The 14,056-nt window shown below is 51.2% G+C and overlaps 1 protein-coding gene and 2 pseudogenes across 1 annotated transcript; all 3 read left to right on the forward strand.

Annotated features, from left to right (window-relative positions):
- Positions 1–5,009: 5,009 nt before the first annotated feature.
- LOC107972982 (double homeobox protein 1-like) lies at positions 5,010–5,862 on the forward strand. The gene is made up of 2 exons (XM_063803751.1): positions 5,010–5,688; positions 5,792–5,862. The coding sequence occupies exons 1-2, from the start codon at positions 5,010–5,012 to the stop codon at positions 5,860–5,862; spliced, it is 750 nt and encodes a 249-aa protein (XP_063659821.1).
- Positions 5,863–10,115: 4,253 nt separating this feature from the next.
- On the forward strand, positions 10,116–10,867 carry LOC129138277 (cytochrome c oxidase subunit 2-like; annotated as a pseudogene).
- Positions 10,868–11,007: 140 nt separating this feature from the next.
- LOC129138278 (ATP synthase subunit a-like) lies at positions 11,008–12,452 on the forward strand (annotated as a pseudogene).
- The last annotated feature ends 1,604 nt before the right edge of the window (positions 12,453–14,056 follow it).

The raw sequence follows: 14,056 nt of genomic DNA on the forward strand, positions 1-14,056 counted from the left end.
TAGGCAGAGCCTAGTCAAGCATTACATCACCTGGGTGATCCGTGCAGAGTGATGTCACAACGCCCTATGTAGGCAGAGACTAGAAAAGAGTTGAATCACCTCGGTGATCAATGCGGAGATATGTCACAATGTCTCCAGTAGGCAGAGCCTAGACAAGAGTTATATCACCTGAGTGATCAGGGCAGAGATATGTCACAATGCCCCCTGTAAGCAGATCCCAGACAAGAGTTACATCACCTCGGTGATAAGTGCAGAGATATGTCTCAATGCCCCCTGTTGGCGAAGCCTATACAAGACTTACATCATCTCGGTGATCAGTGCAGCGATATGTTAAAATGCCCCTGTAGGCAGAGCCTAGACAAGAGTTACATCACCTGGGTGATCAGTGGAGATATATCTCACAATACCCCCTGTAAGCAGAGCCTAGAAATGAGTTACATCACCTGGGTGATCAGCGCAGAGATATGTCATAAATCCCACTGTAGGCAAAACCTAGACAACTTTTACATCACCTCAGGAATCAGTGCAGCGATATGTCCCAATGTCCCTCTAGGCAGAGGTTAGACAAGAGGCACATCTCCTGCGTGATCAGTGCAGTGCTAAGACACAATGCCCCCATAGGCAGAACCTATTCAAGAGTTACATAACCCGGGTGACCCGTGCAGAGCAATATCACAACACCCTCTGTAGGCAGAGACTAGAAAGGATTTACATCACCTGGGTGATCAGTGCAGAGATATGTCACAATTCCCCCTGTAGGCAGAGAATAGAGAAGAGTTGCATCACCTGGGTGATCAGTGCAGAGATATGTCACAATGGCCCCTGTAGGCAGAGCATAGAGAAGAGTTACATCACCTCGGTGATCAGTGCAGAGATATGTCACAATGTCCTCTGTAGGCAAAGCCTAGGCAAGAGTTACATCACCTTTGTCATCAGTTCAGGGATATGTGAAAACGCCCTGTAGGCAGAGCCTAGACAAGAGTTACATTCCCTAGTTGATGATTGCAGAGATATTACACTATACCCTCTGTAGGCAGATCCTAGACAATAGTAGAGTCATCTCGGTGATCAGTGAAGAGACATTTCACAATGCCCACTTTGGGCAGAGGGTAGACAAGGGTTACATCACCTAGGTGATCAGTCCTGAAATTTGTCAAAATTCCCTGTAGGCAGTGCTTATAAAAGTGTTACATCACCTAAGTGATCAGTGCGGAGATATGTCACAAAGCTCCTGTAGGCAGAACTCAGATGAGTTACATCACCTGGGTGATCAGGGCAAATGTATGTCACAAAGCCCCCTGTAGGCAAAGCCTAAACAATAGTTACTTCTCTTGGGTGATCAGTGGCGAGATCTCTCACAGTTCCCCTGTAGGCTCAGCTTATACAACAGTAACATCACCTGGGTGATCAGTGCAGAGATGTGTTACAATGCCCCCATAGGGAGATCCAAGACAAGAGTCCGTCACCTGGGTGATCAGTGCAGAAATATTTCACTATGCCACCTTAGGCAGAGCCTAGACAAAAGCCCCTTCACCTGGATGATGAGTGCAGAGTTATGTCACAAAGTCCCTTTAGGCAGATCCTAGACAAGAGTTACATCATTTGGATGATCAGTGCAGAGATATGTCACAATGCCACTGCAGGCAGAGCCTAGACAAGTGTTACACGGCTCAGGTGATCAGTGCAGAGATACATCGCAATGTCCCTGTAGGCCTAGCATTGACATGTGTTACATCACATTGGTGAACATTGCAGGGATATGTCACAAAGCAACCGGTAGGCAGATTCTAGAAAAGAGTTACATCACCTGGGTGATCAGTGCAGAGATTTGTCAAAATTCCCTTTAGGCAGTGCTTATAAAATTGTTACATCACTCAAGTGAACAGTGCAGAGATATGTCACAAAGCTCCTGTAGGCAGAACTTAGATGAGTTACATCACCTGCCTGGTCAGTGCAAATTTATATCACAAAGCCCCCTGTAGGCAAAGCCTAGACAACAGTTACATCACTTGGGTGATCAGTGGCGAGATCTCTCACAATTCCCCTGTAGGCAGAGCTTAAACAACAGTTACATCACCTGGGTGATCATTGCAGAGATATGTCACAATGCCCCCATAGACAGATCCAAGACAACAGTCCGTCACCTGGATGATCAGTGCAGAAATATGTCACAATGCCCCCTTCAGCAGAGCCTAGACAAAAGCCCCATCACCTGGATGATCAGTGCATAATTATGTCACTAAGTCCCTTTAGGCAGATCCTAGACAAGAGTTGCATCACTTGGATGATCAGTGCAGAGATATGTCACAAAGACACTGTAGGCAGAGCCTAGACAAGAGTTACATGACCTAGGTGATCAGTGCAGAGATACAGCGCAATGTCCCTGTAGGCAGAGCCTTGAGAAGTGGTACATCACCTGGGTGATCATTGCAGGGATATGTCATAAGCTCCCTGTAGGCAGAGCCTAGACAACGTTTATATCACCTGGGTTATCAGTGCAGTGATATGTCACAATGCCATGTAGCCAGAGCCTAGACTAAAGTTACAGCACCTGGGAGATCATTGCGGAGATATATCACAATGTCCCCAGTAGGCAGAGACCAGGCAAGAGTTGGATCACTTCGGGATCAGCGCAGAGATATGTCTCAATCCCCCTGTGGGCACAGCCTAGACAAGAGTTACATCACCTCGCTTAACAGTGCAGAGATATGTCAAAATGCCCCTGTAGGCAGAGCCTACACAAGAGTTACCTCACTTAGGTGATCAATGAAGAGATATGTCACAATACCCCCTGTAAGCAGAGCGTAGGCAAGAGTTACATCACCTGGGTGATCAGTGCAGAGATATGTGACAAGGCCCCTTTAAGCAGAGCCTAGACAATAGTTACATCACCTGAGTGATCAGTGCAGAGATCTGTCACAATGCCCCTTTAGGCAGAGCTTAGACCAGACTTACATCACCAGGGTGATCAGTGCAGAGATGTGTCACAAAGCCCCTATAATCAGAGCCTATACAAGAGTTTCATCACTTGGTTGATCAGTTCAGAGATGTGTCACAATGTCCACGTAGGCAGATCTAAGACAAGAGTCCATCACCTGGGTGATCACTGCAGAGATATGTACCATTGTCCCCTGTAGGCAGTGCCTAGAGAAGAGTTGCATCACCTCAGAGTTCAGTGAATAGATATGTCACAAAGCCTTCTGTAGGCAAAGCCCATACATGGCTTACATCACCTAGGTGATCAGTGCAGTTATATATCACAAAAATCCCTGTAGACAGAGCCTAGAAAAGAGTTACATCACCTGGGTTATCAGTGCAGATATTTGACACAATGCCCGCATAGACAGAGCCTAGACAAGACTTCCATAACCTGGGTGATCAGTGCAGAGATATGTCACAAATGCCCCTCTAGGCAGTGTATAGAGAAGAGTCCCATCACCTGGGTGATCAGTGCAGAGATATTTTACAATGTCCCTTGTAGGCAGAGAATGGGCAAGAGTTACATAACCTAGGTGATCTGTGCAGAGCTACGTCAAAACGCCACAGTAGGCAGAGCCTAGATAATTGTTACATCACCTGGGTGATCAGTGCAGAGATATGTTACAATGCCCCCATAGGCAAATCCAAGACAAGAGTCCGTCACCTGGGTGATCAGTGCAGAAATATGTGACAATGCCCCCAGGAGGCACAGCCTAGAGAAGAGTCCCATCACCTGGGTGATCAGTGCAGAAATATTTCACAATGCCCCTGCAGACAGAGCGTAAGCAATAGTTACATCACCTACATGATCAGTGCAGAGATGTGTCACAAGGCCCCCTATAGGCAGAGCCTGGAAAAGAGTTACATCACCTCAGTGATCAATGCAGTGATATGTCACTATGTCCCGCAGGCAGAACATAGTCAAGCGTTACATCATGTGGGTGATCCGTGCAGAGATATGTCACAAATCCCCCATACACAGAGCCTAGACAATAGTCCCATCTCCTGGGTGATCAGTGCAGAAATATGTCACAATGCCCCCATAGGCAGATCCACCACAAGTGTTACATCACCTGGGTGATCAGTGTAGAGATATGTCACAGTGCCCCCATAGGCAGAGGCTAGACAAAAGTCCCATCACCTGCGTGATCAGTGCAGAGATATGTCACAAAGCCCCTGTAGGCAGAGCCTAGACAAGGATTACATCACTTTGTTGATCAGTTCAGAGATGTGTCATGCTGACTGTTTGCTCCCGGAGCTCTGCGGGCACCCGGAAACGTGCAGGGAAGGGTGGAAGACCGGCATGGTGCCTTTACTCTCCTTAGCAGTTTCCAAACCGGCCACACTGCAGACTCCCCATGTTGCTGCACACGGGAATCCATCGGCAGGCCATCACGCTGGGGAGGCATCTTCTCTATGGGGTCTTGCTCTGGTCTCCTACGTGGAAATGAATGAAAGCCACACGTCTGTGTGTGTGAGACTGTCCTGGCAATGGCGACACCCACAGGCACTGCCTCCTTCACGGAGAGAGGGCCTGGAACACTCAAGACTTCCACAGAGGTTCAGTTTCACACTCCCCTCCACTCTCCCAGACCGGTTTCTCACTGCTGAAGACGCGTAGGAGCCCAGAGGGTGGCTTCCAGTTCCCGAGGGATTCCTGGAGATGTCCAGAGAGCCAGCCCCCGAAACTAGCCCCCCTCACCCCTTCCCCCTCGCCCCCTTCCTCTTCGTCACTCCTGCCCCACCACCATCATCACCAAGCCCACCCCCCACCCCACCACCCCCTGGCCGCAGGCCTCGACGCCCTGGGAACCTTCCTGTATGGGGTGGGATGTCCCAGGGCTCACCGCCATTCATGAAGGGGTGGAGTCTGCCTGCCTGCGGGCCTTTATAAGAGCCGCTGGCTGCCTGTCTGGGCAGGCCTCCTGGCTGCACTTGCTGCAGTGAACAGGCCGGCTGAGGTGTACGGGAGAATGCCGGCCTCTCTCTGCCCCTTTCCGTCTGTGAAATTCCGGCCGGGGCTCCCTGCGATGGCCCTCCCGACACCTTCGGACTGCACCCTCTTCGCGGAAGCCCGGGGACGGTGGTGGCGAAGGAGACTCGTTTGGAACCCGAGCCTAAGAGAGGCTCTGAGAGCCTGCTTTGAGCGGAACCCGTACCCGGGCATCGCCACCAGAGAACGGCTGGCCCAGGCCATCGGCATTCTGGAGCCCAGTGTCCAGATTTGGTTTCAGAATGAGAGGTCACGCCAGCTGAGGCAGCACCGGCGTAAATCTTGGCCCTGGCCCGGGAGACGCGGCCCGCAAGAAAGCAGGCGAGAGCCGACCGCCGTCACCGGATCCCAGATCGCACTGCTCCTCCGAGACTTTGAGAAGGATCGCATTCCAGGCATCGCCACCACGGAAGAGCTGGCCAGAGAGACGGGCCTCCCGGAGTCCAGGATTCAGATCTGGTTACAGAATCGAAAGGCCAGGCACCCGGGTCAGGCTGGCACGGTGCCCGGCAGTCAGGTGGCCTGTGCAACGTGGCCCCCGGCGGGTGTCACCCTGCTCACTCGTGGGTCACCTTCGCCCACATCGGCGCTTGGGGAATGGGTTGTGGGGGTGGGGAGGGGTTGTCAGGCTGTGGTGGGGTGGTGGAAAGGCAAGAGAGCTCTGCCCGGGCTGCTTCGACAGCCCAGGTGGCTGCCGGCAAACCTGCGCGTGCGCAGTAGGCGGCCAACCTCCTGGTACCTGGGCCGGCTCTGTGATCTCCGGGATGCCCAGGAAAGAATGGCAGTTTTCCGCTGTGTGGAGTCTCTCACCGGGCCTAGCCCTAGAAGGCAGGAATCCCAGGCCGGTGAGACCTGTGGAGGTGGCGGAGGGAAGACATGCCCCTCCATAGCCAGCCAGGTGTTCCCCGCGAAAGAGAGGCCACCGCATTGCCCCGACCCTACCCCGTCCCAACCCCGCCTCCTAAAGCTCCTACAGCAGAGAACAGTATTCTTCCTCGCTGAGGGGTGATTCCGGCGAGGCGGCCTCTTCCAATGCCTCCAGCTCCCCCGGGGCCTCCGTTTCTAGGAAAGGTTGCACCTGCTGCTGAAACTCCGGGCTCTCCAGGAGCTCATCCAGCAGCAGGCCGGAGGGGAGTGCAGACGAGCGCCCCGGCTGCTGGAGCGCCTGGGAGGGTGCCGGGATGCCTTGCATATGCCCCTTCTTCGTGGAGGCCTCCGGGGGCAAGGGCTGGCGAGGTGGATCTGCCCCGGCTTGGGGTTCCCACGCCGCCCCGGCGACCTGGGGACCCCGGCCCCAGCCCAAACATGGACTCCCCTGGGACGCAGGTGGGGCAAGCACACCTTGGCCCTGTGGCCCCGCTTGAGCAGGCTCAGGCTGTCCCACCATGCAAGGGCCTGGCAGGTTGTCGCGCTGTGCGTCCCAGTCCTCCTGGCTTTTGCCCATGTGTGGAGGCCACTGAAGAGCCTGAGGCTGGGAGAGCGCCCCTTCCGGAGGAGCCGGGGCAGCGTAGGCAAAATCCCCGCCTGCCGGGGCAGTTTGGGAGATCCCCTCTGCCGGCATGGCCTGGCTGGGCTGGAGCATGGGGACGGCCTTCGCTCCCTGGCTCACAAAAGCCCCCTGTGGGAGAGCCCCAGTCGCGCAGGGCACTTGGGGTGCACGAAGCCCTGTTCCCCACGTGCTGTTGTGGGCGAAGGCTACCCACAAGGGAGCAGGGTGACACCCGCCAGGGGCCGCGTTGCACAGGCCGCCTGCCTGCTTGGGCGCCCTGCCAGCCTGTCCCGGGTGCCTGGCCCTTCGATTCTGAAACCAGATCTGAACCCTGGACTCCGGGAGGCCCGTCTCTGGCCAGCTCTTCCCTGGCGGTGATGCCTGGAAAGCGATCCTTCTCAAGGGCTCGGAGGAGAAGGGCGGTCTGGGATCAGGTGACGGGGTCCGATTTCATGGACGGTCACGGGCAGAGAGAGGCCGGTGGGCTCCCATGCACCTCAGCCGGCCTGTGCACTGTGGCAGGTGCAGCCAGGAGGCCTGCCAGGACAGCCAGCCAGCGGCTCTTATGAAGGCCCTCAGGCAGGCAGGCTCCACCACTTCATGAATGGCGGTGAGCCCTGAGACAGCGCGCCACACCCGGAAGGGTCCCAGGGCGTCCAGGCCTGCGGCCAGTGGGTGGTGGGGTTGGTGGGAGGGCGTGGTGATGGTGGTGGTGGCGCCAGAGACACGAAGAGGAAGGGGGCGAGGGGGAAGGGGTGAGGGGGGCGCGTTTCAGGGGCTGGCTCTCCCGACCTATCCAGGAATCCCACGGGAACTGGAGGCTGTTCTCTGGGCTCCCACGCGTCTTCAGCAGTGAGAAACCGGCCTGGGAGGGTGGAGGGGAGTTTGGAACTGAACCTCCGTGGAAGTCTTGAGTGTTCCAGGCCCTCTTTCCGTGAAGGAGGCAGTGCCTGTGGGTGTCGCCATTGCCAGGACAGTCTCACACAGGCAGGCGTGTGGCTCTCGTTCATTTCCACGTAGGAGACCAGAGTGAGACCCCAGAGAGAAGATGCCTGCCCGGTGTGATGGCCTGACGATGAATTCCCGTGTACGGCCACAGGGGGAGTCTGCAGTGTGGCCGGTTTGAAAACTGGCAAGGAGAGCAAAGGCACCATGGCGGTCTTCCTCCCTTCCCTGCATATTTCCGGGTGCCCGCAGAGCTCCGGGAGCAAACAGTCAGCATGACACATCTCTGAGCTGATCAACAAAGTGATGTAAATCTTGTCTAGACTCTGCCTACAGGGGCCTAGTGACATATCTCTGCACTGATCACCCAGGTGATGGGACTTTTGTCTAGGCTCTGTGTATGGGGGCTTTGTGACATATCTCTGCACTGATCACCCAGGTGATGTAATGCTTGACTAGGCTCTGCCTATGGGGCGTATTGACATATCACTGCATTGATCACCGAGGTGATGTAACTCTTCTCCAGTCTCTGCCTATAGGGGGCCTTGTGACATATCTCTGCACTGATCATCTAGGTGATGTAACTCTTGATTACGGTCTGCCTGAAGGGCAGAGATATTGTGAAATATCTCTGCACTGATCACCTAGGTTATGGGACTCTTCTCTAGGCTCTGTCTAATGGGGGCATTGTCAAATATTTCTGCACTGATCACCCAGGTGACAGACTCTTGTCTTTGATTTGCCTGTGGGGGCATTGTGACATATCTCTGCACTGATCACCCAGTTCATGAAACTCTGGTCTAAACTCTGCCTAAAGGGGCATTGTGACAAATCTCTGCACTGATTACTCAGGTGATGTAAATAATGTCTAGGCTCTGCTTAAAGGGGCCTTGTCACATATCTCTGCACTGATCACCCAGGTGATGTAACACTTGTCTAGGCTCTGCTTACAGGTGTATTGTGACATATTTCTGCACTGATCACCCAGGTGATCTTGACTTGTATCTGCCTATGGGGGCATTGTGACATATCTCTGCCATGATCACCCAGATGATGTAACTGTTGTATAAGCTCTGCCTTCGGGGGAATTGTGAGAGATCTCGCCACTGATCCCCCAAGTGTTGTAACTATTGTCTAGGCTTTGCCAACAGGGGACTTTGTGACATACCATTGCAATGATCACCTAGGGGATGTAACTCATCTAAGTTCTGCCTACAGGAACTTAGTGACATATCTCTGCACTGATCACTTAGGTGATGTAACAGTTTTATAAGCACTGCCTAAAGGGTATTTTGACAAATCTCTGCACTGATCACCTAGGTGATGTATATCATGTCTACCCTCTGCACAAAGGGGGCATTGTGAAATATCTCTGCACTGATCACCCAGGTGATTCAACTCTTGCCTAGGATCTGCCTAAAGGGGGTATTGTGAAATATCTCTGCAATAATCAACTAGGTGATGTAACTCTTGTCTAAGCTCTGCCTACAGGTGCGTTTTCACATATCCCTGAACTGATGACAAAGATGATGTAACTCTTGCCAAGGCTTTCCCTACAGGGGACATTGTGTCATATGTCTGCACTGATCACCCAGGTGATGCAACTCTTCCCTATGCTTTGCCTACAGGAGACATTGTGACATATCTCAGCACTGATCACCCAGGTGATACAACTCTTCTCTAGGCTCTGCCTACCGGGGGCATTGTGACATATCTCTGCACTGATCACCAAGGTGATGTAACTCTTTTCTAGTCTCTGCCTACAGAGGGCATTGTGACATCACTCTGCACGGATCACCCGGGTTATGTAACTCTTGTCTAGGCTCTGCCTACGGGGGCATTGTGAATTATCTCTGCACTGATCATCCAGGAGATGTGACTCTTGTCTAAGCTCTGCCTAGAGGGACTTTGGGACATATCTCTGCACTGATCGCTGAGGTGACGTAAAACTTTTCTATGCTTTGCCTACACTGGGATTTATGACATATCTGTGCACTAATCACCCAGGTGATGTAACTCTTGTCTAGACTCAACTTACAGGGCGTATTGTGAGATATCTCTGCACTAATCACCGAGGTCATGTAACTCTTGTCTAGGATCCACCTACAAGTGGTATTGAGACGTACCTCTGCACTGATCACCCAGGTGATGCAACTCTTCTCTATGCTCTGCCTACAGGGGACATTGTGACATATCTCTTCACTGATCACCCAGGTGATGTAACGCTTTTCTAGTCTCTGCCTAAAGAGGGCGTTGTGACATCACTCTGCACAGATCACCCGGTTATGTAATTCTTGTCTAGGGTCTGCCTACGGGGGCATTGTGACTTATCGCTGCACTGATGACCCAGTAGAATTGACTCTTGTCTAAGCTCTGCCTAGAGGGACATTGGGACATATCTCTGCACTGATCGCTGAGGTGATGTAAAACTTGTCTAGGCTTTGCCTACACTGCGATCTATGACATATCTCTGCACTGATCACCCAGGTGATGTAACTCTTGTCTAGGCTCTGCTTACAGGGGGTACTGTGAGATATCTCTGCAATGATCACCCAGGTAGAGGTATGCCACCCTACATACATTCGAAGATCCCGTATACATAAAATCTAGACAAAAAAGGAAGGAATCAAACCCCCTAAAGCTGGTTTCAAGACAACCCCATGGCCTCCATGACTTTTTCAAAAAGATATTAGAAAAAACATTTCATAATTTTGTCAAAGTTAAATTACAGGTTAAACCCCGTATATCTTAATGGCACATGCAGCACAAGTAGGTCTACAAGACGCTACTTCCCCTATCATAGAAGAACTTATCATCTTTCATGATCATGCCCTCATAATCATTTTTCTCATCTGCTTCCTAGTCCTGTATGCCCTTTTCCTAACACTCACAACAAAACTAACTAATACTAGTATTTCAGACGCCCAGGAAATAGAAACCGTCTGAACTTTCCTGCCCGCCATCATCCTAGTCCTTATCGCTCTCCCATCCCTACGTATCCTTTACATAACAGACGAGGTCAACGACCCCTCCTTTACTATCAAATCAATCGGCCATCAATGATATTGAACCTACGAATACACAGACTATGGCGGACTAATCTTCAACTCCTACATACTCCCTCCATTATTCCTGGAACCAGGTGACCTATGACTCCTTGACTTTGACAATCGGGTGGTCCTCCCAGTTGAAGCCCCCGTTCGTATAATAATTACATCACAAGATGTCTTACACTCATGAGCTGTTCCCACATTAGGCCTAAAAAGAGACGCAATTCCCGGACGCCTAAACCAAACCACTTTTACCGCCACACGACCAGGTGTATACTACGGCCAATGCTCAGAAATCTGTGGAGCAAACCACAGTTTTATACCTATCGTCCTAGAATTAATCCCTCTAAAAATCTTTGAAATAGGACCCGTATTCACCCTATAGCACCTTCTTTACCCCTCTCCAGAGCTCACTGTAAAGCTAACCTAGCATTAACCTTTTAAGTTAAAGATTAAGAGAACCGACACCTCTTTACAGTGAAATGCCCCAACTAAATACCACCGTATGACCCACCATAATTACCCCGATACTCCTTGCACTATTTCACATCACCCAGCTAAAAATATTAAATACAAATTACCATCTACCTCCCTCACCAAAACCCATAAAAATAAAAAACTACAATAAACCCTGAGAGCCAAAATGAACGAAAATCTATTCGCTTCATTCATTGCCCCCGCAATCCTAGGTCTGCCCGCCGCAGTACTGATCATTCTATTCCCCCCTTTACTGGTCCCCACCTCTAAATACCTCATCAACAACCGACTACCACCCAACAATGACTAATTCAACTGACCTCAAAACAAATAATAACCATACACAACACTAAAGGATGAACCTGATCTCTTATACTAATATCTTTAATTACTTTTATTGCCACAACCAATCTTCTCGGGCTTCTACCCCACTCATTCACACCAACCACCCAATTATCTATAAACCTAGCCATGGCCATCCCCTTATGAGCAGGCGCAGTAGCTATAGGCTTTCGCTCTAAGACTAAAAATGCCCTAGCCCACTTCCTACCACAAGGCACACCTACACCCCTTATCCCCATACTAATCATTATCGAAACTATCAGCCTACTCATTCAGCCAATAGCCTTAGCCGTACATCTAACCGCTAACATTACTGCAGGCCACCTACTCATGCACCTAATTGGAAGCGCCACACTAGCAATATCAACTATTAATCTACCCTCTACACTCATCATCTTCATAGTTCTAATTCTACTGACTATTCTGGAAATCGCCATCGCCTTAATCCAAGCCTACATCTTTACACTTCTAGTGAGCCTCTACCTGCACGACAACACATAATGGCCCACCAATCACATGCCTATCATATAGTAAAACCCAGCCCATGGCCCCTAACAGGGGCCCTCTCAGCCCTTCTAATAACCTCCGGCCTAGCCATATGATTCCACTTCTACTCCACAACCCTACTCACACTAGGCCTACTAACTAACACACTAACCATGTACCAATGATGACGTGATGTAACACGAGAAAGCACATACCAAGGCCATCACACACCACCCGTCCAAAAAGGCCTCCGATATGGGATAATCCTATTTATTACCTCAGAAATTTTTTTCTTCGCAGGATTTTTCTGAGCTTTCTACCACTCCAGCCTAGCCCCCACCCCCCAACTAGGAGGGCACTGACCCCCAACAGGCATCACCCCACTGAATCCCCTCGAAGTCCCACTCCTAAACACATCTGTATTACTCGCATCAGGAGTATCAATTACTTGAGCCCACCACAGCCTGATAGAAAATAACCGAAACCAAATAATTCAAGCACTGCTTATTACGATTTTACTGGGTCTCTACTTCACCCTCCTACAAGCCTCAGAGTACTTCGAATCCCCTTTTACCATTTCCGATGGCATCTACAGCTCAACATTTTTTGTAGCCACAGGCTTCCACGGACTCCACGTCATCATTGGGTCAACTTTCCTCACTATCTGCTTCATCCGCCAACTAATATTTCACTTTACATCTAAACATCACTTCGGCTTTGAAGCCGCTGCCTGGTACTGGCACTTCGTAGATGTGGTCTGACTATTTCTATACGTCTCCATCTACTGATGAGGGTCTTACTCTTTTAGTATAAATAGTACCGTTAACTTCCAATTAACTAGTTTTGACAACACTCAAGAAAGAGTAATAAACTTCGTCCTGATTTTAATAGTCAATACCCTTCTAGCCCTACTACTAATAATTATTACATTCTGACTACCACAACTCAACGGCTACATAGAAAAATCTAACCATTACGAATGTGATTTTGACCCTATATCCCCCGCCGGCATTCCTTTCTCCATAAAATTCTTCCTAGTAGCCATCACCTTCCTATTATTTGACCTGGAAATTGCTCTCCTATTGCCCTTGCCATGAGCCCTACAAACAACCAACTTACCACTAATAGTTACATCGTCCCTCTTATTAATCATTATCCTGGACCTAAGCCAGGCCTACGAATGATTACAAAAGGGGTTAGACTGAGCCGAATTGGTACATAGTTTAAATAAAAAGAATGATTTTGACTCATTAAATTATGATAATCATATTTACCAAATGCCTCTTATTTATATAAATATTATACTAGAATTTACCATCTCACGTCTAGGAATACTAGTATACTGCTTACATCTGATATCTTCCCTACTATGCCTAGAAGGAATCTGGACCCTGGGCTCTGGAATGCCGTTCTCTGGTGGCGATGTCCGGGTATGGGTTCCGCTCAAAGCAGGCTCCCAGGGCCACGCTTTGGCTCGGGGTCCAAAAGAGTCTCCTTCGCCGTCCCCGTCCCCGGACTTCCGCAGGGAGGGTGCCGTCCAAAGGTTTCGGGAGTGCCATCGCAGGGAGCCACGGCCGGAATTTCACGGACGGACATGGGCCAAGAGAGGCCAGCTGGCTCCCGTGCACCTCAGCCGGCATCTGCACTGCGTCAGGTGCAGCCAGGAGGCCTGCCTGGAAAGCCAGCCAGAGGCTCTTATAAAGGCCCACAGGGAGGCAGGCTCCACCCCTTCATGAATGGCGATGGGTCCTGGGACAGCCAGCCCCACCCCGGAAGGGTGCCAGGGCTTCGAGGCCTGCGGACCGGTGGAGGAGGGGTGGGGTGGAAGGGCGTGGTGATGGTGGTGATGGGGCCGGAGAGATGAAAAGGAAGGGGGCGAGGGGGAAGGGGTGAGGGGGTCGCGTTTCGGGGGCTGGCTCTCCGGACCTCTCCAGGAATCCTGCGGGAACTGGAAGCTGCTCTCCGGGCTCCCACGCGTATTCAGCACAGAGAAACCGCCCTGGCAGAGTGGAGGGGAGTGTGGAACTGAACCTCCGTGGGAGTCTTGAGAGTTCCAGGCCATCTCTCAGTGAAGGAGGCAGTGCCTGTGGGGGTCGCCGTTGCCAGGACAGTCTCACACGTGCAGGCGTGTGGCTCTTGTTCATTTCCACGTAGGAGACAAGAGCGAGACCCCAGAGAGAAGATGCCTCCCAGGCGTGACGATGGATTCCCGTGTGCGGCAACATGGGGAGTCTGCAGTGTGGCTGGTTTGGAAACTGACAAGGACAGCGAAGGCACCACGCCGGTCTTCCACCC

The sequence above is a fragment of the Pan troglodytes genome, chromosome 22 (genome assembly GCF_028858775.2).
Source record: "Pan troglodytes isolate AG18354 chromosome 22, NHGRI_mPanTro3-v2.0_pri, whole genome shotgun sequence".
Classification (NCBI taxonomy): Eukaryota; Metazoa; Chordata; class Mammalia; order Primates; family Hominidae; genus Pan; species Pan troglodytes.